Source organism: Daucus carota, chromosome 9 (genome assembly GCF_001625215.2).
Source record: "Daucus carota subsp. sativus chromosome 9, DH1 v3.0, whole genome shotgun sequence".
Lineage (NCBI taxonomy): Eukaryota > Viridiplantae > Streptophyta > Magnoliopsida > Apiales > Apiaceae > Daucus > Daucus carota.
In genome coordinates this window covers 44,240,546-44,268,196 of record NC_030389.2, presented here as the reverse complement: position 1 = coordinate 44,268,196, position 27,651 = coordinate 44,240,546, and the positions used below count along the sequence as shown (strand labels likewise).

General features: G+C 32.3%; 2 protein-coding genes and 1 long non-coding RNA gene across 3 annotated transcripts; 1 reads left to right on the top strand and 2 right to left on the bottom strand.

Moving 5' to 3' along the window:
• The first annotated feature begins 11,763 nt into the window (after positions 1-11,763).
• On the top strand, positions 11,764-26,172 carry LOC135149321 (uncharacterized). Its single transcript, XR_010287723.1, has 2 exons — positions 11,764-11,933; positions 25,951-26,172. It is a non-coding gene; the product is annotated as an uncharacterized LOC135149321 (long non-coding RNA).
• On the bottom strand, positions 12,744-15,417 carry LOC135149320 (uncharacterized). Its single transcript, XM_064084803.1, has 4 exons — positions 15,275-15,417; positions 13,424-13,549; positions 13,081-13,348; positions 12,744-12,875 (listed from the first exon to the last, which is right to left on the bottom strand). The coding sequence occupies exons 1-3, from the start codon at positions 15,350-15,352 to the stop codon at positions 13,088-13,090; spliced, it is 465 nt and encodes a 154-aa protein (XP_063940873.1). The 5' UTR covers positions 15,353-15,417; the 3' UTR covers positions 12,744-12,875; positions 13,081-13,087.
• On the bottom strand, positions 21,980-23,554 carry LOC108200847 (transcription factor TCP15). Its single transcript, XM_017369109.2, has one exon. It carries the CDS (start codon positions 23,394-23,396, stop codon positions 22,281-22,283), a length of 1,116 nt encoding a protein of 371 aa, XP_017224598.1. The 5' UTR covers positions 23,397-23,554; the 3' UTR covers positions 21,980-22,280.
• Positions 26,173-27,651: the final 1,479 nt, after the last annotated feature.

Here is a 27,651-nt window from a genome sequence, read left to right as displayed (position 1 = left end):
AGATTCGGTTGTAAGTTGTATTCCACCTTGTTCTTACACGAATGTCTTCCAGCTTTCATATATTTATAAAAGATTTAATAACTGTTTAAATTTTATTGCACTGGTATGACTTAGTATCTTATTGAAGTTACATTGTTTTAATGAGTCTATCGACATTCAAGCGCAAACGTAGAGATGTTGGTATTGAATGTTAGGAGTCTAGAAAGAGTCAAAAGAAAGATGGTAAATCGGAGGCAGAAATCTTTTCATTAGGCACATTCAGTTCGTCAAATAGACGTGTTGTTCCTCATTCAAGCTAAGACTTTAATATGATGACTGTAAAGGTTGTGATGCTCGTACCATAAGGTTTGAACTACCTAGTTCATCAGGGCTTGAAGAGTTGGAGAATATTGTGATTGAGAGGCTGCACTTGGACAGATAAAGTTTCCGTCTCCGGTATCAAGATGACGAGGATGATTGGTTTGTCATTATTTGCGATGAGGATGTACAAGAATGTAGGAATGTATGAATGTTTCGAGATTATTTAAGAAACCAACTATCAGAAACAAATTGCGTGCCTAAAGAAATCTCTAGCAGAGAAGAAGGAGGAGTTTAAGACCAACCTCCTTGCTTTGAAGCCGAAGAGATTGGAACATCAGAAGATTCTTGAAGAGAAGGAAAAGAGATAGGAGTTGGTTTTCATGGAGATATTTTTAATGCTTGATTTCTACATTTCTATATTTCTATTGATTTTTAGGAGTTGTTTATTTTAGAAAAAAGATAATTGTAGAAGCCTAGGAATTAGAACAAAAAAGAATTAATTTTTTTTTCTTTAATGTGCATGTATATAATATGGTGGCACTTTAAATGATCAAAAGGTTAAATGACAAAGCGATCACTCAACTTAACTCTAACTCGAGTAGTCATTAAATTCAAAAAACTTGTTGTCAAATCACTTAACTATTTAAAGTTTTCAATCGGGTTTTAAAACGAATTAAAAATCAAACAAAAAAATCAGTTATTTGAAATAATTGGGATAATGGTAAATAAACTCAGTCTCGTAGTCATATATAGTATTGGATTCAAGCTTTTTATTTGTTTCGCTACTTATATATTTATTTTATAAATAAGTCACATTCTTTTTTCACGAAACGCTTACCGTTGTATTTTTCAAACTCGATAAATCGTTTTGACATTATATTGGATTTTCTTTAATAGAATCTACTACACATATATATACACACATAACTATATCGATTTATTGGATTGAGATTTATGTCTGATCGTAAGTGAAATAAAAAATATTTTCAAAAATCTTATAATATAAGAAAGTGTTCCACTATTTTTCTAAGTCATTTTTGTTCTCGACTCATTCAAGTAATGCATGACATTATGAAAAAAATGCCATACCAGTGAAATTTTGACTTCCTTAAAAATCTAACTAATAAAAAGATCAACTTTCTTGAATCTAAAGCAAAATTTATAAAACATGATATTACACCTCTCAAGTTTTCAGACCCTACTAAATTAAGCACGACAATAAAAAAGATAGACAAATTAACAAGTACTCGATGTATTTTCATCGGAAATTACATCATAGGTTTAAATTTGTTAAGAGATTCACAACTACAAAAATAAATTTAAAAACTTAATTATTTAATCATTCCTGTAACTCCACAGCAGGGCAGTGACGCCTGAAGCAGCAAACATGACCCTTCCCAGGAAGCCCACAGTACGCTTGTCGGAAAAGAACTATAATGCCCAAAAACGTTCTATTACAAAATGAATAAACGTTCAATTACAAAATGAATTATAAATTGAAAACAAGAAAGTAAAACCCTAGCCTCCTTCATATCGTCCTTTTCCCGGCGAGCAACGACTTTGGCTTTGTGAAAGCATTCTTTCATCAGCGATTTCACCATTCTCGACTCGCGCCTCTGTCTCTCTCTCTCTCTCTCTCTCTCGCACTTTTCTCTCGCTCTCTCTCGCACTCCTTGTGAAACCTAACGTTTTCGATTTTTCCCCAATCACAAACGACTAGTATATGTTAATAGTAAAGAATAAAGAATGATAATAAAATATCAATAATACAAAATATTTCTCTTTGAATAAAAAAGAAAATATTATCACATACGATTTACTTACATATATTATTTTCATTAATATTTAGGTAACAAAAACTTTCAATTTTTATATTATGTAAAATTTCAGTTTTTATGTACGTAAAATTTAATTTAATATTATTCATATGTACAATCCAACATATACGAGGATTATAATTATGCAGGAATGAAGAATTATAAAATGTATCGTAATGTGATAAATTTATATATCTGACAAGTATGATCAGAAAAAGTTTGATTATATTTTATTTTTATGTTAAAAACATAATATCACATTATCAAAAATTTATATTTTCTTTTTTACTTTGCTGAATTTATCAATTTGTAGATAACCTATCATCGAGGAGTTAGATGTGATTGTAGAATAAATGAAGGACATTGTTCCTCCGGAGATATCGAAGGTGATAAGTGGGTTTGGCTTGAGTAAAGCAAGACTTGGTTGGAGTCCGCTAAACATGAGTTCAGGTATATTATTTGAATCTTTTGAATATTCTGCATGTAAACAATTTGTCAAAATGCTTGTGATAGATATTGTGAATTTAAATCTCTGGAGAGATTCATTGTTCTCCACAAATGTGATAATTTTTTGATTTGGTCTAGAAAGATCAAATCTTTCGTGATGTATGTTAATACATCTGTAGTTGGTTCATGATTAGAAAAAAAAACCCAAATTTGACTATGAGTGATTCTATAGTGGTACATGCGAGATTTTGTCATATTTTGCATAGTCTAGGTCGTGATTAGTTCAGGTATGTTATTCGAATCGTTTGAAGTAGTTTTGCATATAATCAACTTGTCAAAATGTTTGTGAGGGATATTGTAAATTTACATCTCTAAAGTTTATTGTTCTCCACAAATGTAATAATTTTTTGATTTTTGTCTAGAAAGATCAAATCTTTCGTGATGTATGTCAATACACAAGTGGTTAGTTCATGATTTGTAAAAAAAAACACAATTTTAACTGTCAGTGATTCTACAGTGGTACATGCCAAAATTTGGCATATTTTGCATAATCTCGGTCGTGATTAACCCTACTCTGTTTTAAGAATTGGATTTAAGATTAAATTATATATTAGACTATAAGAAAGTTAGACAATTGATCAAGGTTGACATAACTGCTAAAAGTATGCATGTCTGACAAGGGTTTTCTGTCTTTATTCAAGGATTCTTGGATTATATGTCCCAAACTTTTATGTCATAAGGTTGAAAAGGTTTATGCATTGCTCTAATTCATGATCCCAAATTCTTCTTGTTCTCACAAAATTTGAAAAACCAGATTAGCGCACTTGAAGTTGTCATGCGTACTAGCTGCCTAGATTGCTAATATTGGTGAAAGATTGATAGGTGCTGCACTCCAGGAAAAAGAAGGATTTGGATGGGTAAGTCTAATTTCGGAATCTCAATATTGTCCTGCATTTTATTAAAAGCCAACATCTTCATTGTCTTTTCACACTGAAAACTTTAAGGAATATATAATTTTGTATAATCAATACATTGCTTATCAACTTGCAGCTCATCAACGATGTTGTCAATATCATCAAAATATCCATTGGGAGCATTCTAGCCTAGCCGTCCCCATGAGGCAAGTTGTACTGCAAAACTAGAACATCCATTTGCACCACAACAACGACATTTTGTAACATTCATTTGCATTCTGCAGGACAAAGAAGAGGAAAGTCCCCGAGGACAGACTTTTATGCTTTACACTGTTTTTGATATTTTGTTCTTGATACTGATCTTGATTGGATGATTAACATACATCAGAAACAAATACAGGTGTAATTTTCACAGAATGCTGATATCTATGTAGTCAGCGAAGTCGTGAAGTTGTTGGTGACGATAGTAGCTTTGGTACATCGTGTGTTATTTCAGGAAAATGACCTACATACTCATCACCATCTAGATTGAGATCTACCAGTTCTATTTTCAAGTAGTCCAACTCCCCAAACTTCTCATTATCTGCCTATTAGGATTAACCACATACTTAACATCATTATCAAAAATTAAACATGACTTTTGCGAATAATAATAAGAGACCAACCATATACAGAAAATGTATATTATCAAAAAAAACTTCAATATTCATCTTTCTCATTTCATCATGGATTTCAAAAACAGATATCATTAAAACAATTCAGCAAACAATAAGATACAATGTTTTACAGTTGAGCATACAAGTATGTCCACGATTACTGTAGTTACATAATAAATTTCAACTAACCTGAAGGTTGATTGTGGGTTGCCATGAAATTAATGAAGGACAATAGGACATGATGGCAGGAGCACATGATAGATTGCAGAACATAAACATTCAACGGAGTAATATGTTTTCTGAGATGCAATTCAACGGAGTAATACGTTATCTGAGATGCAAGATTATAAAACGTAAGTCAAGTCCTGTAATTTAGTTTTAGATATATAAAAATATGCCAATATGTGCTTACCATTGAATGACAAACAAATGGACGACTAATACTCAAAATTTTGTTGTCTCTATAGAATTTTTCTCTATTTGCTATATTCATAATATTTAAAATAATATAGTATTTTTCCCAAAAAAATAAAAATAATATAATATCTAAATTTTAATAATTTATCATATATTTTGAGGGAATTGATAAATAAGTTCCAAACTTTACTATTTAAGCTCCATTTCAATTTTTTTCTTTACCTAATCATCTGTAATATAGATGAAACATGGCTAGAAAGTATGGGTAGATGTGGTATAAAATATTGCTCGCTCCCTCCCCCCCGCCCTCCCCCTCCCCCTCCCTCTCTCTCTCCCTATCTCCCAATCTCTATCTAATTGATATTTATAATGTGAAGCAATGGAGGCTGAGTGCGAGGACGCATAGAAGGAAGATGGTGATGGGTATGTATACAACATGTGCTGCTGCTTCGTGGTATATGAGTGGCCTTCCCCGGCCTTCGAAGACCAACATCCACTAGGTATCTATCTTAAACCCTAATTTCCTTGATTTTTGAGCATCAAATTGTGTATTGTGTATCTATTATAATGTGCTTTCTTTTTCTTTTTTACCATCAGACTGTGTATATATAATGTTCAATTCTGTGTTACGCTTAGAGCTATATTTAGGGATTGATAATTATTAGACCTAGGGCCTGTTTGGTTCATGGAAGCAGAAGCTGCTTCTGGCTTCTGCTTCTTTTGACCCGTTTGTGTAAGGAAGTAGAAGCACTTTTAAGAAGCTGAAAATGCTAGCTTCTCTCTCACAGCTTCTATTTTTTTTTCCAAACACTTTATTAACTTATTTACTTTTCACTTCTACTCCACTTCTTTACTATAAGCAAGAAGTCACTTCTTTTAAGCTAACCCAAACGGTCCCCTATTCTTCTGAATAATAACAAACCATTATCTACTTAGTTTACAACTACTTATCTACATAGTTCAGTTTGTTTTGCCCGTATATAAGTTGCAGTAGTAGTTCCTTAAATATAGGAACTAAGTTATAGTTCAGGCTAGTTTATATATCTTTGTATTTGTTTGTAGTTAAACTTATCAGATTAATAGAACACTTTTCCATTCAAATACATGTACAGTTTATATGGTATCAGAGCACATAAGCCATAAGAGCTTTTCTGTGCTGTACTTTCTCTCTTTTCTTATCCCATGGCACCAACACCACCACCATCTTCTGAATCTTCCTCTGCCGATCCTGCTATAGTCATTCCTTCCACAAACAACAACTCTACTCACAACACTAATCTCATCTCAATCAACACGGCCACACAGATACCATTCAAACTTTCACGTGGTGGAAACTACGCATCCTGGCGTTCCCAGTTCACCAATCTTTTTTTGGATACAATTTGCTGGGTTACGTTGATGGATCTCTTTCATGTCCACCTGAGAGCAAGGAAAATTATGAAGCTTCCCTTGCGCGCAAATTCTGGTTGCGACAGGACTGTCTCATATTACAAGCCATTCAAGCCTCCTTAGCTGGCACTATCGCCCCACTCATCTCTTCCTGCTCCACCTCTTCAGATGCTTGGAAAAAACTGGAAACTACATTTGCCAATCGCTCCAACAGCAGAATGTTAACTCTTCTGTCCACACTGATAAAACTTCACAAGATGGACAAGCTATTGCTGACTATATGCAAACGATCAAAACACTTATTGATGACCTGGCCTTAATAGGTCACCCTCTCAGCGACGCAGGATCGTTGCGCACACTTTAAATGGTTCAAGTGCTGATTACAAAGATATTAACGCTCAAGAGAGACAGCCATGACATTCGAAGAACTTCATGATAAGCTACTAGACCATGAAAGATGGTGGAGGCGAAAGCATCTACAATCTCCACCTTACACACCACAACACATCGGCACAGCTGAGAGAAAACATCGACACATTGTCGAAACCAGCCTGACCCTCCTTCATCATTCTTCATTACCTATTACGTACTGGACAGCCTCCTTTCAAACAGTAGTCTACCTTATTAACCGAATGCAAACACCTTATCTTCAGTTTCTCTCCCCATATCAAAAGTTATTTAGTGAAATCCCAAATTATTACAAATTGCGGCCATTTGGTTGCCTGTGCTATCCTTATCTTCGTCCTTATGCAGCCTATAAGCTACACCCACGCTCCAAAGGTTGTATTTTTCTTGGCTACTCAAATCCACACAATGCTTACCTATGTCTTGATCACACATCTTCGAAAGTATATGTGACTCGCCATGTTTTGTTATATGAAACTATATTTCCCTTCCGTAACATAAACACACTAGGCTCCAACTCAACTCAAACATCCTTCAGTCTCTGGAACCCAGTGCATCTGCCGAACCCCACCCCTCCCAGCTCTCATTCACTACCTCCATCTCTCCCGGCTGATTCTCAGCAACCACCTTTGACACCCAGCTCCCCACCCAATTTACCAGTCCTTCAAACACAACATCCAGAACCTCCCAAACCATCCCAACCACCTGTATCTCAGTCTTCGAATCCACTTCTCCGTCTCTCCACCCTCCAATCTCTTCCTCTATCCCCTTGCCCCCTCAACCATCTCCCTCACGTGCTATCATCACTCGTTCTAAAACTGGGAATTTAAAACCTCGCCAAATACTTGATCTTCATTTCACCAGTCAATCCCCATCATCCACTGAGCCCCGAACAGTTACACAAGCACTTCAAATACCTCATTGGCGTGACGCTCTCAATACTGAATACAATGCTCTTTAAAATAATAACACCTGGACCCTTGTCCCACCAAGCTCCTGTCAAAATGTCATTGGATGTAGATGGATTTTTAAAACAAAACACAATCCAGATGGCACAATTTCTCGCTACAAAGTGCGCCTTGTTGCAAAGGGCTTTTACCAACGTCCTGGCATTGACTTCTCTGAAACATACAGCCTGGTTGTTAAACCCACAACCATTCGAATCATACTTAGTCTTGCTGTAAACTTCGGTTGGGAATTACGACAACTCGATGTCAATAACGCCTTCCTTCAAGGCAATTTAACCAAAAAGGTGTTCATGCAGCAACCTCCCGACTTCCGTGATGCCAAATACCCTCATTATGTTTGCTTGCTTCGTAAAGCTATCTACGGTATGCGTCAAGCACCACGAGAATGGTACAAAGCACTTCATTCCTTTCTTGTACAACATAAATTTCATAATTCCATATGTGAGAGCTCTTTATTTATCCATCATCATGGATCCACGATCATTTATCTTTTAGTATATGTTGATGATATTATCATCACCGACAATCATCCACCCACTACATCACAGTTTATCCAGTCCCTCTCCTCCCATTTTTCTCTCAAAGACCTTGGCCTCCTTCATTGTTTTTTAGGTATGGAAGTGCACTATACCTCGCAAAGCCTTTTCTTATCCCAGCAAAAATACATCACTGACATCCGCTCTAAAACACATATGCTTGATGCTAATGCTGTATCGACCCCCCTCCAAAAGAAAATTTAACCCTCAATGATGGCGCTTCCAGAACAGATGCTACTAAATTTCGCAAAATTCTTGGTTAACTCCAATACCTCTCTCTTATGGTTCAGGCTAGTTTATATATCTTTGTATTTGTTTGTAGCTAAACATATCAGATTAGCAAAACACTTTTCCATTCAAATACATGTCCAGTTTATAATAATAATTTTAGCACTTGCCGAAAGAAAGATGAGAGAACAGTAGACGAAAACATCATATACTCGAATATCCCGGATCAAAAACCAGAGTGACAGCACTCCAATACCAGCCAACGGACTTTAGCTTGATAGTCGAAAGCTTAGTTAAATCAGGAGCATAACACAGTTTAAACTCTTAACTCTATCAAAACCTGTAATTTGCTTCTGCTACTGTGGACATCTGGTTGCAATCACCATAATCTTTCCAACTATATATAGGATGATCCAGCCTTGCTAAATCTTCTTTGCATTTGTTTGGTGACATGGAGTTATGCTGGAGCTATATTTTTGTAGTCACTCGTTACACCCCATGTTTTGTCTCTTATCCAGTTTAAACTTATTGACAGACAATTCTAAACCTGTATAATTCTATAAAAACACGGGAACAGTTATCAACTTTGTTTAATTATATCTGATAGTTCATGATTATGACTGATGTAATAAATGCTTGTTGACTTTGTTGCTTTCTATAATAAAAAGGTTGTAACTGTTGCTTCTTAACTATGTTGCAGAAATGAGAAAGGTCTCGGACTGCTTTTGGGAATTTGTTGTGCAATATCAAACTTTCTAATAATTTGTTCATGTGTTTGAGATGGATGGATATTGTTTAGTTTGTAATCAAATTGTGTAATGAACTTGTTTATTCCATGGATATTATTTAGTTTGTAATCAAATTGTGTAATGAGCTTGTTTATTCCGTTGCAGTATGTGTATAGCTAGCTTCTATCCAGTTACAATACAACTTTAGCAACTAATTATATTTTTTTTTGACAAACTTTAGCAACTCATTTAATTCCTCTGGGTGGGAATTCTTATTCAATTTTAGTTTTGTCTGTTTGGTCAAATAGGTCTTTTTGGGTTAAGCTGGTAATGACTGCAGCATGGATTCTTTTTTCTTCTTCTTTCTTTTTCTTTTTGGGTTAAGCTGGTAATGACTTGCTAGATGCTCGCAACCTGTTTGAGAAAATTCCCAACCAGATAATAATTCATGTATGTCCTGATCAATGCTTATACCAAAAGTCACCCCAAGGAAAATTTAAATTTTAGGGCTAGAGATATTCAGCCTGATAAATTGGCTCTTCGTCTGTTGTCAAGGCTTGTGCTACTTTGAATGGTGAAGCTATCTCTTATACCAAAGCTAAAGAGATAGGTGAAGATGTTACACGGTGATTTTTTTCTTGGGAATGCTTTGATTGATATGTTGGGAAAATGTATGTGCATTGATGGTGCTGCACATGTTTTTTTAGCTCTCTGTAGGTTAAAGATGTGTCTTCTTGAACTTTGTTGTGTTCTTGTTATATGAATTGTGGAATGTTAAGGGAAGGTTTAAGGTTTCACATACCAGATACCTTTGCTTTTCACATCCTTGAAAACCTCAGCTACCATATCAGATGGCTGAATCTCAAACTTTCCAATCACCTCTCTAGTCTCTGGCTTGCTGTTTGTAACACCTTCAGCATCTGCACCCTGTAAAATCAAAATAATTAGTTTCTTTAGGTACAAATACCTGTAAGAGAAGTGGGAGCATTATTCTGATAAGTCTTAGTTAAAAAATGCAGGAAAATATGCATGATCAATCTGTGCCTCTTAATCTCTTATGCATGATCAACTCTGTACCTGACTATTATGCATGATTAACTCTGGGGAACATGTACATACAATTGTTCTTATAGCAAAACTACGTGTCTAATCTCATACAGAAACTGTAAGAGCAGAAGCTGCAAGTTGCAACAATACTGATATTATTACATCTTGATGTGTAATGTGTATTGATAGTCATAATTAATATATGTATAAATGTACTATTTATATTTTAGATTTATAAAATTATAATATTTTGTAATATTATTAAGTGTAAAAATGTTCTTTTATTGTTAACTAAATATATAAAATTCTACTAATTTAAAGATGTGTTTCAATTATAACAATTATTTATTTTTATGTTATAGTAATTATACAAATATGTTCATAATTATTATATGTTTAAATCTAGTATTGATATTCTCAATCTATAAATTTATAATATTATTGTTAAATAAATTATAAAATTCTAATATAATAACATGTGTTTTAATTATAACAATTATTTTTTTTGAAAGCAATTATAACAATTATTTATTTTTATTTTATAATATTTACTTTAAAATATTGAAATAAATATTAAAATGTTATAATATTATCATTGAATTTCTTTTCATTAAATATGTTATTTTGTTTTCTCTAATCTAAAACAAAATTAGCAAATTTAATTTAATTTTATATCTAAATAAAAAAATGTTTTAAATATAACTAATGGTTACAATATCAGCATTGCAGTATTAATCCTTACGGGTTCAACAAAATCATCAATCATCGATATACTTATATAAAAGAGGAGCGAGGGTCAGTGGCGGAACTAGAAATTCATGTAAGGAGGGGCGTCATGTAAATACTTCCTTTATACCGACACGTTATTTACGTTATTTTTAGGAACACATTTTAAGTCTCTTATAATGTTTTTTTTGAAACCAAGTCTCTTATAATATTAGTTCTATAACATTTTATTTTTAAAAAAAAATTCTAAATAAAAGTTTGATGTTTAAAATTTTATTAAAAAAAATAAATAAATTAGAATACCGTTATGAAACTATATTTTATAGGAAGCTCAAAATACGTGCAAATAGTGAACGTAAACTATGTGGTGGGACGGAGAAAACATAATATTATAGTGGTCTAACTTTCATTACATGAAAATTTATACTACTAATTAATTGACTTCTTTATATTTCAGTGTATTATTCATTTTTCACTGAAGTAGAGGGTCTGGATCAGTTTAATTTTTTAAAGCAGGGGCAGCAAACAACATTAATCCACAAGATTAGAACTATAAAAAATAATTATATTTGAGTTAAGCGGGGACAGCGGACCCCCCAGCCACCATGCTCCTTCCGCCCCTGGCGAGGGCGTGTAGGTGGCGATTAGAATAGAAACGGATGTTTTTGTGGACAACCAATTCAAAAAAATTAGAGTTTGCATCTCAATATCTTTTTGATTGTTACGCATTTATGTTCTTGCAAACTTACTGTCTGTTTTATTGGTCAATCAATGTATATGACTAGATGCCATCAATCAGTTCTGTTAAAGATCCGTACTTTTTACATGTAGGGAATGGTGTATATGTCTTAGAAGTAATGTTTGGAAATTAATGACAATGTTAATGAAAACATGTTTTTTTCAAAAATAAACACAACTAAAATTAAAATTCGTCCTGCTTTAAAGCGTTAATTATATGGAGAAATTTATTTTCATTTTTTTCGCTCATGAATTATAGTCCAATTTTTAATTTTATATATTAATATTGGTATTGTATCGAGATGTTGTAATATAAATTTTATTTTATTCTATAAATATTAATTTTGAATGATTAATATAATATTTATAGACTGTCACAAATTTATTTTATCTTACAAATACTAATTTCGAATTATTAATATAATTTTTGGTCTTTTACTTGGAGATGCTTAAAAAACTCAACATATATCTCGCTCAAACTATGGGGTTAACAAATGAGCCTGACCTAAGAATAGGGGCTAGTAATATGAGGAAAGAGCACCGCCGCAGGGGAAGAGAGAGAAAAATGAAAAGAGGAGGCGGATGAACAAGCAATATCTAAATTAAAAAATCTCCAGGTAATCTATGAATCTGATCTATACCTATAGGTTAATTTTTTTTTGTATTATTAGATCTTGTATGAATTTTCGAGCCTGTCATGTCTTGTCAATGGAGTTACTCTTGAAAAGTTAATATGCATATAATATAGATCTATAATTGATCTATGTGATGTGAAGTAATGTCTCAAATTAGATTAGTCTGCAATTCTCTTTGGAAAGTGGAGGCACAGTTATCTCCAATTAGAGCTTTTGTGAATTTGGTTTTCTATTTCTGTGAATTAATAATTTATTTTACAGAATTGTGAATTCTTATTGTTACTGGGTCTGAATTGAACTTGAATCGATAGAGTGAGATCCTACAATTGTTTCTAAACAAATTCTAGTTTGGAATGAAATTAATCGGTATTGTAAAGCGAAGTTGGGTTATTCTTGCGGATAACCATTGTTATGACAATTTAATTACAGGTTGGAAACAATTGGACATGATTTTATTTTATGACTGAATTGCTTTTCATGTTGAATTCTCCAGAGTTCATTTAGTATTTTCGAGAGAGAAAAGATATCACTTTTGATTGGATGATTGTTCGTTTGAAGGAAATCACAACGATTTTGAAACTAGGATTCAGAAATTTCAACCATTAAAATACGGATTCAAATGATTTCAAACAAGTGGTATGTTGTACCAGCTTCTTTATAGAGGGTTTTCAGTTTCAAGTGGCATAATCCAAGTAATTAACGGGTCATGGGTATATACTTAGGACTAGGCATTCGGTCGATCGGACCGAACCGAAAACCGAATTAGTACTTGGTACTTTTTTCCTGACTAGCACAATTAATTTTGAAGAGAGATTAAAGAGAAATGATAAAACAACATAAATGGTTGCTGTATGATGCACCATAGCTTCAGTTCCTTGTTGTTTGCCTTGACATTCTGTTAATATGTTATGTTGAAGTTGTTGCCTGTAAGAAATACTGAAAAAAATCAGTACTTATCATTTGCAACAGAATGATAAGTGTAAAAGTGAATTGTAGAAAAGACATTGCTTTTATAAGCATACAGGCACTAGTACTAAGTTTGTGTTTACTTCAAGACAATTATGTCAAATGTGAGAATGATGACAGAAAAAGAACCAAAATACAAGGTTTGTTCATATTAAAAGCTTACCAGTGAATTATTTAAACCAGCCTTTTTTAACCTTCAATTTCGTTATTGCTGCCTCCTCTGTTTCAATCAGCTCCACGAAGAGCTTATTTTGCTCCTCCACCCGAGCAACTTTCTTCTTCAGCTTGGAAATCCTCTGCAACTCCTTCTCATAATTAAACAAATCTCGAATACTTGACTTTCCTGTGAACACCCAATTAAGAGCCGATATTGATAACCCCCCGAGGGTAAGCACCCCAACAATCCTTGCCGACCAAATCCACAGCGGTGCCTGAAAAATTAACCCCAAAAAATATTGATAATCGCACAAAGTATTTTAAAACAAGTTAAAAATCTTGAAGTTCACCTCTTGCTGTGAGCCACATATATTCTTCACGAAGCCCCTACCAAAGCATTTTCGAACCCGATAAATTGCTTTGGGACTTTCCACGGCATAGGGTGGAAAATGTGGATGCGGAATGATAGCTTTGATCTGAAGATCGAAGTTAGTAACTTAGACCACCATAAAAATATTATTTGACTATTAGAGATAATTAAACAAATTCGAGAATTGTCTGTCAATAAGTTTAATTGGATAAGAGACAAAACATGGGATGTAGCAACTAACAAGTGACTACAAAAATATAGCTACAGCATAACTCCATGTAACCAAACAAGTTCCTAACACAATTTGATTACAAACTAAATACTATCCATGGAATAAACAAGTTCATCACACAATTTGATTACAAACTAAACAATATTCATCCATTTCAAACACCAAGGAACTTCCAGGTTAAACCAAGTTTAGGTGTTGATACCAGAACAAATGACAATATCTTCAAAGGAAACTAAAAAACTTAATTGTTTCACCAAGGACGACGGAACATGGGTCATGATTTGTTCCAACTATGAAAAACCATACACAAACATAACAGACCATATTCTTAGAAATTTTGGGAAGAGTATGATGTTAAGAACTCCTATTCATTCCAAAGAAACTTATATAATTCAAATAATGTATTGGGCATCACAAAATCAATAGAAACTGTAATAGACTACTATAATTTGATGAAAATAGTTTCACCGGTATATAAAGATAGAAGACAGTAAACTCAAAAACCTAGCACTGTTTAAGTAAATCCCCTCATTTTTGAAATTTCCCCGTTGGCTATCAATGCCCTGTACTTATAATGTCCAAATCTTCTCATGGTAAATAATTTAAAGCTTAAAAAGAGCTCTTGTGCTACCAACAGCCTCTTCCAACTCTACTAACAACTTCCCATGAAACGAACCCGTTTTCTAGATATCTAAGAGGATCTTAAAATGAATAATCAGATGATTTCAACTTGAACAGAACTAACCTTAATCTCATAGTAGTCGACTGGTCATGAAATGTGAGGAAAGAATAAAAATATGAGACCCTTTTGTTTCTCTAGGTTCACCGAATCACCCTTCTCTCCGGCATGTTTGTGGTTTCTTTCCCTAGTCTCTCTCTTTTCTTTTTGCCCTCTGGAAGAGTTTGGACACACCAATGTAATATATCTCCAATTCTATTACCGATACACTTTAATCCAAAAATTAAATTTTAAAACTAATTAGATTATTTCAATAACCTTATCTTGACTACCAGAATCACACTTGACATTTTCCTTATGAATAAAAATATCAGAGACAACTGGTATTTCATTTTGTAGCGCACACTACAAGAAACTAATACAAGTAAGAGCATAAGGGTATGAATTTGTATATTTCCCCCTCCTTTTAAAGATTCTGTCCCCAAGTCTCAGAGAATTTCTTCTTAAATTAAGATCTGCAAGTTTAAATCTTTTAACAAGTGATTTCACCATACAATACAACTGAAGTTATCACCTTACTTGCAGAATCTGATCTCTACAATCTATATTCTTTGGTATCTCGTAATAATGATCACCCTCATATTAAATTGACTCTCAATCTAATATATGTTTCAAGTCAGCTTAATTACATAGTTTCAAAAAAAAAAGTCAGCTTAATTACTTAAATACTAACATCATTTCATGAGCTGAGTTTTACCAAGTTTTCAGACCCTACTACATTAAGCACGACAATAAAAAAGATAGACAAATTAACAAGTACTCGATGTATACCGAAAATCATCGGAAAAGAATTATAATGCCCAAAAACGTTCAATTACAAAATGAATTATATATTGAAAACAAGAAAGTAAAACCCTAACCTCCTTCATATCGTCCTTTTCCCGCCGAGCAACGACTTTGGCTTTGCGAAAGCATTCTTTCATCAGCGATTTCACCATTCTCGACTCGCGCCTCTTTCTCTCGCTCTCTCCTCTGCCTCTCTCTCGCACTTTTCTCTCGCTCTCTCTCTGTCTCTCTCTCTCTCGCACTCCTTTTAAAACCTAACGTTTACGAGTCTTTTAAATAAAAATTTGATATTTATATTTTTATAAAAAAATTTTAAAAATTAATTATAGAACTATCCTTAAAATGCGTGTCAAGCAGGGTGAAAAAACTGTAAGAAAATGAGAGGGACATTGGGAGTATATTTTAGATCATTACAACTACTTAAAATTGATGATAAAAAATCTGTATGTAGTAAATATGATATTATATTATTAATAAAATTAATTTTATTATAACGTTATTAAAATTATTAATTTATACATGAATATATAATCAAGGAGTCATACAAGATACAAAGATAATATTTTTGTTGTGTTTGATGAATAAAAATTTATTAATTATATTTTTCGTGTGAATACCAAATCTCTCGAAAATTCACTGAAGTCATCAATCAAGTATTATATACATAGTTTCAATCAAGTATTATTCACTTAATCCTTTTAAAAAGAATTTTATAATCATATGCTCTCTCTCATTTTTTACAGTTTTTTTTCTCCACTCGACACGCATTTTAAAACTCTTATAATACATAGTTTCGTAACTTATTTTTGAGATTATTTTTTTGTGTATAAAAATTCAAATATCAAATTTTTATTCAAAAGAAAAAAAAGATTACAGAACTACATTTTCTAGGAGCATTAGAATGCATGCCAAACTATCGTCCACTACATAAGGGGGACAGATAGAGTATATAAATTTCATTATAATATAAAATTTTAGTTAATAATTTTTACATTTATAATTTTTTAAAGAAAAAAATATTGAATAATAAATAAAAGTACACATTTATTGATAAAATAAACTATTTATCATATGCATAAACATGAATCTATTATGTTCGGAACAAGAATGAATTGTATTTTTGCTGGTCATCATTTCCGATGTCACGATTCCGAATGTTTTCTGTTCTTTGCTCTCGTGTCAATACGAACGATTTGGATCGCGGTTAGTGACATCATACCCGTTTCCTTGTATTATGGTTGGGTTGTTGAGAGATGAAAGTCGCCAGGTGGCAGGTTCGGTGTGAATAATGGACAGGTGGCAAGTTTTTCCATCATTCAGACATGTGCAAGTTGTACATATTTCATAATTATTAAATTACCGATGGCCAACTTTGTAAATACAGAAGCTGTGGAGGACAGGGAAGTAGAATACCAGTCATTTATCCTAAAGACTTTATACAGTGCGCAGTGGCGGAATTAGCAGATCAAATCAATCGGGGCTCAAAAAATATTCAGGACTCAAATATTTAACAACATTCGATTAAAGGAAAAATATTAGTTAATACAAAGATTTTTAAAACTTATCCAGGACTCAAAATTTTTTTATATTATTTTTAGACAAAAAAAAAATCTACTAATTCTTTTTCTAGCCGGGGCTCCAGCCCCCTTCACCGCCCTCTGATCCCGCCCCTGACAGTGGGTAATCAAATGTTAAGTTGATAAAGATGCATGCATGTATCATTGGATGCAAATTTGGCACCTGTTTGCAACTCCTTTGAAATTGTTTTTTTCTTTTTTTGTATTTGGTGCCGAATTATAATTAATTAATATCACCATCTTTGACATTTTGTTGGTCTTACTCTAATAGGATCCATTACACATTTTATTGGACTGAGATTTATCTTGATCGTAAATGAAATAAAAATATTTTCAAATATCTTATACTCTCTGGTTTTTTTATATGACGCTTTGACTTTTGGCACACATTTTTAAGTGCTTTGACCGGATAGTTAAAAATATTATTTTTTGAATAAAAATTTTGGTTATATATTATTATTCAGAAAAAAAAATTTAAAATATGACAACTAAAATGGGACGGAGGGAGTAAAACTTTCTTCACCCATAGGCCATAACTTTTGACTTGCTTAAATACTTTTGACTTGCTTAAATTTTTATAAACAAATTGATCAAACCGTGGTAATTCATACCAATTTATAACCCAGGTTATGTAGGGACAGTCTATATAATTATTATTTTAATATATATAATTCTAATAACTTTAATAAATCTAGTATTAATAATAAATTATAATTTTTAGTTAAATAAAAATAAAATATAATAAAATATTAATTTTGTAACTTTTTTTGGAATTGAACAATATATAAATATAAATATAATCTTAATCTGTTATGTAGGAATTTGAACCTTATTTATTAATATTTTAGATAAATATTATAGTTTAAATATGTTAATATGTTGTTACATGATTGGAACTTTAACATTAGATCTTTCATAACATATATAATGAATATAAAAAAATTTCAATAACTATTTGATTATATGATGTGATGTTATACAAATCATTGACCAAATTTTTAAATATTTAGTTTTAATAATATAGAATATATTTCAATTTTTCTGAACATAATTTTTTTTAAAATTGTGACTTAAAATATAATACACACATATATATAGATAATATGCATTTTATATTTTTTTCAAAAATTTATATAAAATATATAATTTAAAATAAGTAACTTATGCAAAATTCGATTAAATTTGATCATAAAATGTCAAATAAGTTAAAAACAGATAAATTAGAACGATGTTTTGATGTGGATTTCTCTTCACGAAATGAGGTCCAACAACGTAAGTACTGTTGGACCCAGAGTTAGTTTGTCACACCAAGAATGGGCTATATTGCCCAGTAGGCCGATTCGAAAAAAATCAACAATCCATTCTATTTGGACCTGTGCGACATCAGCATAGATAACAGGGGTTTTCAACAACTCGCCCGCACTCCTATGCAGCACACTGTAAAATGCGGTTTTTTTTTTTCGTGGTGCGATTGCGAGTTGAAATTTTAACAAACCGCTCGATCCGGCGGAGGTTGCGATTTGACATTATCCAAGCGCAGTTCAAACCGCACCTCTATTTTTCTAATATATAAAAATATATCACATATAATTACAAATAATTATATTATATAAAGAGATTATTTATTATGATGTTATCTTTTATGTGTGTGTGTGTATATTCAAGTTACTCAACTTAATTTTTAATAATTTTACAATATAAATTATGGTTAATTCTAAGACGACAAATTAAATATTATATTTATATCTATTTTCTGTAAAATAATCTGTTAGTGTTCGAAATATTTTCATTATCATCCTTATCATACTTATATTTTAGTTTATATTTCTTTTGATGAGTATCATGACTCTAACTTTATATATATATATATATATATATATATATATATATATATGTATATATATTATAAAAATTATTTTTTAAATACCTATAGTTTAAAATTATATTAATATTGTCATTCAAAATTATAGATTTTTTAAATGTATAAACCCCAAAAACCGTACAAACCGCACCACAATTTTTTAGTGTGGTTTACGCGGTTTTTATATTACGAGGTGCGGTTGCGGTTTACGAATTTTTTCAAACTTTATGCGCGGCTTGGTTCGTGGTTTTAGGAAAAAACCGCACCGCCCGCACCACGAACACCCCTAATAGATGACATAAATTTGGATTAAAAAAACAGCTTTTTTTTATAAAAGCTTTCTTTTTTTAATTAATATGCAATGTAGATGGTATTAGTATTAACTATATGCTAATTGATAGGATTTCTGTTTTATGTTCATAAGTAAATACTAAATAGATATTAATAATTATATTTTGTATATTCATGTTTTATGTTCTTTAGCAAATACTAAAAATAACAATGATAAATGCACAAATTGGCCCGCCCAAAGTTAAAATCCAAGAGTAATTTTAGACCCGACCCACATATGTACCGTAATTAGCAGATCTTTAAAAGTAAAAATCAAATCGCTCAATGACGAAGACGAAGAAGCTCAACAGTCACGAAACCCTCGTTTTCTCAACTCGATCATCTCTCAGCAGTGAGTAATCTATTCAGGTTTGATTTTTTTCTTAATTTCGCTTGTTTTTTTTTCGACATTGCTTGTATGATAATACTGTTTTTAGTTTAAAAAGTTGAATAGAGCTTGAATATGTGATTAGCGCGAACTGAGAATGCGTAGAAAGTGTGCCAAAAAATAACCTAAAAAACCAGAGTATGTATCAGCAGTGATTTGAATTTTAATTGCTCGTCTCCTTAGTTTAGTTTGGTATTAATGTGTCGGAATTGAGTATTTCATATTATATTGTGATTAATATGCTTTTATGAAATGATTAACCAATTTGGCTGAAAGTTGTGATATCGAAGCTTAATTTAGAGAATATTAGTTGAAGATGAGTTAATTAGTAACAATTAAGTATAATTATAATATGTGTAATATTCAGAGCGCATCCTCATAGGCAAGAGGGCGGCTCCCCTTAATTTTTTTTTCTTAATTTTTTACATAATTACATAATGTCGTGCAACGGTAAAAATTACATAATCTGAATATTAATTTTTTTTTCTATTTTATTATTTTGGTAAAAAATTACATATTATCGTGTAACATTCAGATTCTTGAAGAGAAGAAGAAGAGAGAAGAGTTAGGTTTCATAGGGATATTTTTAATGCTTGACTTCTACACCTCTATATTTCTATCGATTTTTGGGAGTTGTTTATTTTAGGATAAAGATAATTGTAAAAGCCTAGGAATTAGAATGAAAATGAATTAATTTTTTTTTCTTTAATGTGCATGTATATAATTTAGTGGCACTTTCAATGATCAAAAGGTTAAATGGCAAAATGATCACTCAACTTAAGTCTAACTCGAGTAGTCATTAAATTCAAAAAACTTGTTGTCAAATCACTTAACTATATAAAGTTTTCAATCGGGTTTTAAAACGAGTTAAAAATCAAACAAAATAATCAGTTATTTGAAAAAATTGGGACAATGGTAAATAAACTCAGTCTCGTAGTCATTCATAGGATCGGATTCAAGTTTTTTATTTGTTTCGCTACTTATATATTTATTTTATAAATAAGTCACATTCCCTTTTCACGAAACGCTTACCGTTGTATTTTTCGAACTCGATAAATCGTTTTGACATTATATTGGATTTTCTTTAATAGAATCCATTACACATATACATACACATAACTATATTGATTTATTGGATTGAGATTTATGTCTGATCGTAAGTGAAATAAAAAATATTTTCAAAAATCTTATAATAGAGGAAAATGTTACACTATTTTTCTAAGTCATTTTTTTCTCGACTCATTAAAGTAATGCATGACATATTTTGACGTCCTTCAAAATCTAACTAACAAAAAGATCAACTTTCTTGAATCTTAAGCAAAATTTATATAAAACATGAGATACTTGTAAGAATCTCAATTATATATTTCTAATTAATCGGATATATTGATACCCAATTATCTCGGATCTCAAACAAAATCTATGATAATTTTTTTTAATCATTTAAATCTTAAATTCGTATAAATTTTGGACATTTTACTTGGTATCTTTTTTATTATGTACAATCAGATAAGTCATATAAAGAATTTTGAACTAATTGCACTAAAATCATTAGTATTTATAAATTTTCAAAGATATTTTAATATATAAACTTTAATTTAGGGGCTTTTAAATTTTTGGGACCTCGAGATATTATTTAATTGGCTTAACGAACGGACCAAGTGTCAGTACTTAACACCGGGCTCAGAGCCTTGAAATTTCCAGAGTAATCAAAGAGGAGGAATAATTCTGAGTAATTCTTGCATGAGTCTGATGATATGTGGGCTCCTCTCATCGTGCTAAACTGCATACATGCATTCATTACTTTGTCAAACTATCTGTGCTTTAGTGTTTGTGCGAGACATTGGTCTACTTTTGCTTGTTTATACATTTAGAGATACATTTAGAGATACTAGTGTTAGTGTGTGCATGGTTCTTCACGGATTAATCCTGATTATCAATTATGCATGTCACTAGTTCTGAGCCAGATTCGTTTACCCGAGGTCCAGAATTTGAGTACTATCAAAGATGAGCGGGTGTCGTGAAAAAAAAGAAGTTAAATTAAAATGAACGGGCATGTTTTTTGAAAAAAAAATATGTACAAATATCAAATTTAATCATAAGATATAGTTACTGATATAATTACTTCTTGTGATTCATCAAAAAATTATAAAAAAGTAATTAAAAATTATTTATAAGCAAATTTAATTCATAATATATAATTTAATCCATCGATCAAAACAACCACTACAATCCATTTACGGATAACCGTTTATCCTCTAATTACCAAACATGTCTACGATAATCATGCATGCAACCCGGTCTGATTAAATTTAAGTTCCATAAAAATTCAGATTTTTTTGAAAATTCGGAAAAAGCATTCCTATAATGTTTATATGAATTGGCGCCTCCTGGCAAGCAGCAGAAGGAAGGTACAGTCCAATCCAGTTTTTGCATAAAAAAAAAGGGGAATTTGGGCTAAACTGATGAACCCACAGCATTAGGATTAATCACATAAATTGAATCGACCGGAGATTATTAGCATAATTCATCGAATAATAGGGGATTAAATCAGATTGGCGAGTTACGAAAAAATTAATCAATAATCACCAACTTGTACAATAATGATTTTAGCACTATAAACTACTCAGGAAAACTGAACACTGACGAGTTCATATATAAATATTAATCAAAACCCTAGCTGAAAGGTCACCAGAATTGTATCAAAATGGATGCTGTTCAAACTAATATATATACACTCACACATGCACCACCACACAGCTTAATCAATCAAAACTTGAGTCTAGGAATGAGAAATTAACTAGACACTTAGCATTTCAACATGTATATGTTAACCATATTCATATATCGGTATCGAATTCGGGAACCAGATCAGGGAAAAAAAACTTCAAACCATTAAGATTGATTTAGGATATTATAACGTACTAGTCGTGCCGATCCGACCCGCTTGCCTCGTGAGACGACTCCGAGATCGGCCTAAACGAATTCAGCGCCGCAAGCATGCCCAAATGTCCGTCCGGCATCGCCACGCCACCACCACCGGAACCCAATTGCTGACTTGGCAGCAAAGCCATGGGAGTATGAAGATTCATAAAATGTAGCCCACTATTTGTGACCGAAGAATTCGCACCTCTATACATATTAGTACTACTAGTATTATTATTCGAATTCATTGCATTTTGAAATGTCCACATGGGGTCCACTCCACCATTGACCAATTGTGTACTAGGGTTTGTGACCATATAAAAAGTCGCCGACGGAGTGTGACCTTGACTCGAAGCCGGAATCGAACCCGAACTCGACTGCAACATGTAGTTTCCCGGCCCCATTTGATTTTCCAACGACAAATCCTCGTCGTCGGATCGTCTTTTTCTCCCGGTTAAACCATCTTCGCTCTCCAAACACGTGTCACGTAATTCTTGCTTAGCATTCAACAATGAGTTCAAACTCATATAACTGTTACCAAAATTAAACGGTTGACCTACCGAATAGCTATTATTCTCCGAAGCCGAAGCCAAACCGAAAATCCTACGCTGTGATTCCTCAATGCTCCGCTCCCAATCACTCCGAATCCTCGAAGAATTCGCTAAACTCGAATGCAAATAACTAGACCTTAACGACGGCGCCGACATCGTGGACCCCGAGCTCCTAAGCGAAATATTCAACGAAGTAAAATTAGCCGGAATTGTCCCGGTCCCCGTGGCCGCAATAACCGACGGCTCCGCCTGTTGTAGTAGCCACTCAATGGTCTCCCCATCCGATTTGTGCCCTAATTCTTTCGTGAGCTGAAAAACCCTAGCAGCACACGTGGCAGGCATGCGGATGCGTCGGCCTCGGCCTTCCACTTTCGTGTGCCTATCCTTCGTCGACGCTCTCTTTGGCGGTGGCTTTTTCGATATTTCAGTTGTAACGGGAGGACTCAGCTTAGTTTCAGCTCCGGAGAATCCAAAGCCGGAGCTGGAACAAGCTTCGTCGTCTCTTTTTTCTAGTAATTGTAGCGGAACAAAATTTGGTCTCCGCATATTATTCTCCCCCTCCATTAGCTAGTACTCTCCTGTTTCGAGCTCGCGGCTTGAAGTGAAATGTGCGAGTGAGGGAGGAATTACATGTATATGAGATGGAGGATCAGAAGAGAGGAGAAAAGGAGAGGAGAAGGTGGGGAGGCAATCTTTAAGCAACAAACATAATGAGTGGGAATTATAAGGGGCAAAGCATGAAAGTAGTTTCTTTTTGAAAAATTATTACTTTTCCAAGGGGTTTTTGGTTGTTATCGTATTTTCTCTATTTCATTAAATCATCGTTGAAAATATCTCCGCAAAATAATATTCTATTTGTTCCATTATTTACTTATTTAGTGTCATTTTGAGTTTTTTCACATAATTTGATAATCTAGATAAATAAATATGTTTTTACATGTTAAATTTTTTTGAATTTCATTATATAATTATAAATGTTAAATTTTTATTCAGAATAACAAAATCCAAAAGTAATACATAAAATATATTTTGTTTAATTTAAATTACGTGTAATAAGTCATCTACACACCAAAAAAACTAAGAATCGGGGAGCTTAAAAACTTGATCATTCATTTTTTTTCCTTAAAAAAACTTGGAAATACAACTTAATTAGCTGGCTTGGGTGTGTACAGAAATGTCACAATAACAAATTAAATTCGAAGTTGTGGAATTTATTGACGCGTGTGAAATATAAGCCATTAATTGGTAGTGTTCAATTCGGTTGGCTGCAGTCACTTGACTCAGAAGTCACGTGTGGTACTATTACTGTATCATGAAACCGTTAAAAAAGAATTATTTACAGTGACAGTGAAAAAAGAGGGAGAAAAAACATAATTACAAACGTCCGAGTCAAAAAGATAAACACTCCTTTGCTTGTTGGTAAAAAAGAAAAGATGATTCGGTGGTTCCCATTTCGTTTTTCGCAATCATTGTTCTCCTTTGCTTTACACTTCTTAAATCAACTATGATGGGGTTTGTTTGCTAGCTTTATTGTTTAATTAATCTTTTTATTCCTTTTTATTCTTTTTTGGCTAAATTTTGATAATGTGTATTAATGTTGTTCCATTATGGCATGCTTAATCATTCTTGTACACCTATCTGATGATAATGATTAGGGAGTTTTTAATTAGGAGTTAATTGCAGCAGTTGATTAGTAGGCCTTTTGAATTGTTTAGTCGAGTGTGTCAACTAACTTTTATTAAAAGTTGATTAGTTAACTAAAAAGGAGCCAAAGCTGTTCAATTTAACTAGGAAGAATGGATGATGATTTTTTTTTTTCATAATTCGTTAGGCAGTTTATAATTAGTTTTGATTCTCATTATGACTCGTAGTTTTGAATTTGTCCGCATATATTTGTGGAGCTGTAAATCAATCTTATGAGCGTTCGGCATGCTAAAATTAGTTGGGCGTCCTTCATGAATCATGATTGGTGTATCTTTTACCGATTTTTTTGACGAAATATTTTTTACCAATTAAATTTAAGAGCCGGTTTGAAACATGCATTTCATTCAAGATGATGGATTTTAAATCATAAGATTTGAGTTTTCATTTTAAATTCTCAAATTTATACTAAAATTTTATCAAATGAAATCCACATCCAAATTCTCAATCAGATTAGATCAAATACATAATTTCAAATGAAATCGAAATTCTCAGAGTAGTAAGATTAATCAGAATAATTATATATTTATCATATATATAAATTTTAAATATATATCTCTTTGTCATTAGGTCGTTAATATTTTTTTATTAACACATGTTTACATTACTTGACACGTATTTTAAGACGTACATAGAATATAGTTTCATCACCTATTTTGAAATTTTTTCTAAATACAAATTTGAACATTAAATTTTTATTCAAAAAAAAGAAAAAGTTAAATAATTATTAAACCTATACTTTATAGAAATATTAAAATATGTGAAGAACTCTTTGTAATTTTTTTTAACAAACCACAGAACGGAGAGAGCATATATATGTTACTACTAAAAAATATTTGATCATAAATACCAATAATATCATACATTAAATATTTATTATACATACACTACAATATTTTTAATTAATTAAATATATACCGACATAGTTACACCCGAAATAGCGTAACATGTTGCATGTACAGATAAACAGGACACTTCCCCTGCATTATTGTTACCACAATAATTCATCTGACGTGCCATATACTGCAAGTAACACCTCAGGGACTTTTCTCATAGATTTCGAATTTAACTCACACACGTTACTCCATATTATTGCTCCTAACCATCCATCGAAAGTTAATCACATGAAATCAACAGTAGATTAAGTGATTAACCAAAGTTAATTACATCGACAATGCAATTAGCGGAGTCTGAGGAGAAGCAGTACTTTAGTGCTGTCGGATCCTAGGTTTCAAATCTAATGAAAACGAACTTTTCACCGTGGATAAGTCGTAAGCTAATGAATAGAGCCTACTAGGGTAGTAGCTAGGTAGTTATAGCTAGTAGATCTGATCCGATTGTCTCATATTAACACACCACACGTAACTGCGACTTGTAATTTGTATTGTTTGTATTTGTTTAATATTATTTTTTGTAGGTGTCGCTTTTTGGTTTGGGGGATTTTACTTTTACTGTTGCGAAAGGTTTTTTACGAGTATGAGGGCAAAAGAATAGTGCGGTGTGGAGCTTTCGCAGGAGCACTTTGGCGCCTCGTCGACATAATCATTTTTATCGTTTTGTTGGAGGTACTGTAACATTGTGTAGTTGAATATAAATCTTTAACTCATTGAATATAATAGTGTGTGCTTGGTTTTTTGTATAGATATTTTTGATAATTTCCGGAGGAGAAGTAGGAGACCTATTTATACGAAGATCATAAATATGTTGATAATTTTTGGAAGGAGAAGTCGGAGACGAAAGTAAAACAATATGAATAAGCATCTAATTTAAATTTATCTTTTAAAAAATGTGATATAAATTTATGGATGTCGGATCATAATAATGGTGTGAATATTCAGGTCGAACATGCGATATAACAAAAATTGCTAATTATATTTTGTTAGTGTTTTAACAACATACAACATATGTCTTATTTTTAAAATATGATTATGCATGTTAAATTATTTTTATCAATAAAAATTAAGTTTTCTTTCATTCCAACATATTTCCACCTCTCATCTTTTCCCATTCTCCTACTTTTAATTCAGATATATTATTATTTAAACTATAAAACACAATCCAAAAACATTAACTAGAATTCGTATATCAAAATATTAATCTAAAATCATCAAAAATATGATTTTTTAATATATTTACAAAATATTTATGAAGACATTGTCAGACTTGCACCGATAATCGGGATCATGTATTTTCAAATAATTCCATCATATCCGGATAGTCATACACATACGTATCATCAAACAGTAAGAACTAAAGCTGTAAACTTCTGAGCCACAACACACACAAACCCAGTGTGTGGACCACCCCACAAAGTAGTGTACAAACTCAACTGTCGACGATCACGTGACACGTTCCCCGGAAATTATAAGCCACAACGTACGTTTGTTGGAGACGATCACGTGCCGTGCCAACAATGCCGGTGATGAAGACGCCTTAACAACCAATTTTAGCTCTACCTAGAGTACTTGTATCTCGTCAATCATGCACACAGTTTTGTCGGAATGTTGGTGGTTGTTCATCTATATATTTAATTTTATTTATTGTTTTTTAGTACTCCCTCCGTTTCTTTATTCTTTTCTTATTTGAGATGTCGGTACTGTTCATAACATGATACAAATTACTAATTTACATCTAATCTATAAAACTAAATATAGTCATGAGTGATCTTGTTAGATTCATATTCACGAGTACTTTAATAGAGTGAAGTTTTTATATTTAATGCTACTACGAAATGAAAGATATTAACAATTAAAAGTGTGTGTTGGCAAACGTGAAAAGTACAAACAGGAAAAGTATTTAGAGACGGAGGGAGTAATTTTTTTTTTTTTTTGGCAGTCTAGATGTATTGCGATTTGCAGTCGGTTCGAAAGCTACGTTTCGCAATTATTTCAACCATATGCACTTGCTGGATGCTGGGTTTTGTCGACGAAACAAATTCGAATATTTTGCGAATAATGATAATACTATAAAAAGGGACTAAGGGAGTGTTAATAGATTCGGGTTCGGTATTTTTTCTAATAACAACTACGTTTCGCTAAAAATTACTCCCTCGGAAAGATAAAGAATAATACAGTAATTTAATTTAAATTGGTATTTAATTTATTTTTATCGGTGAATT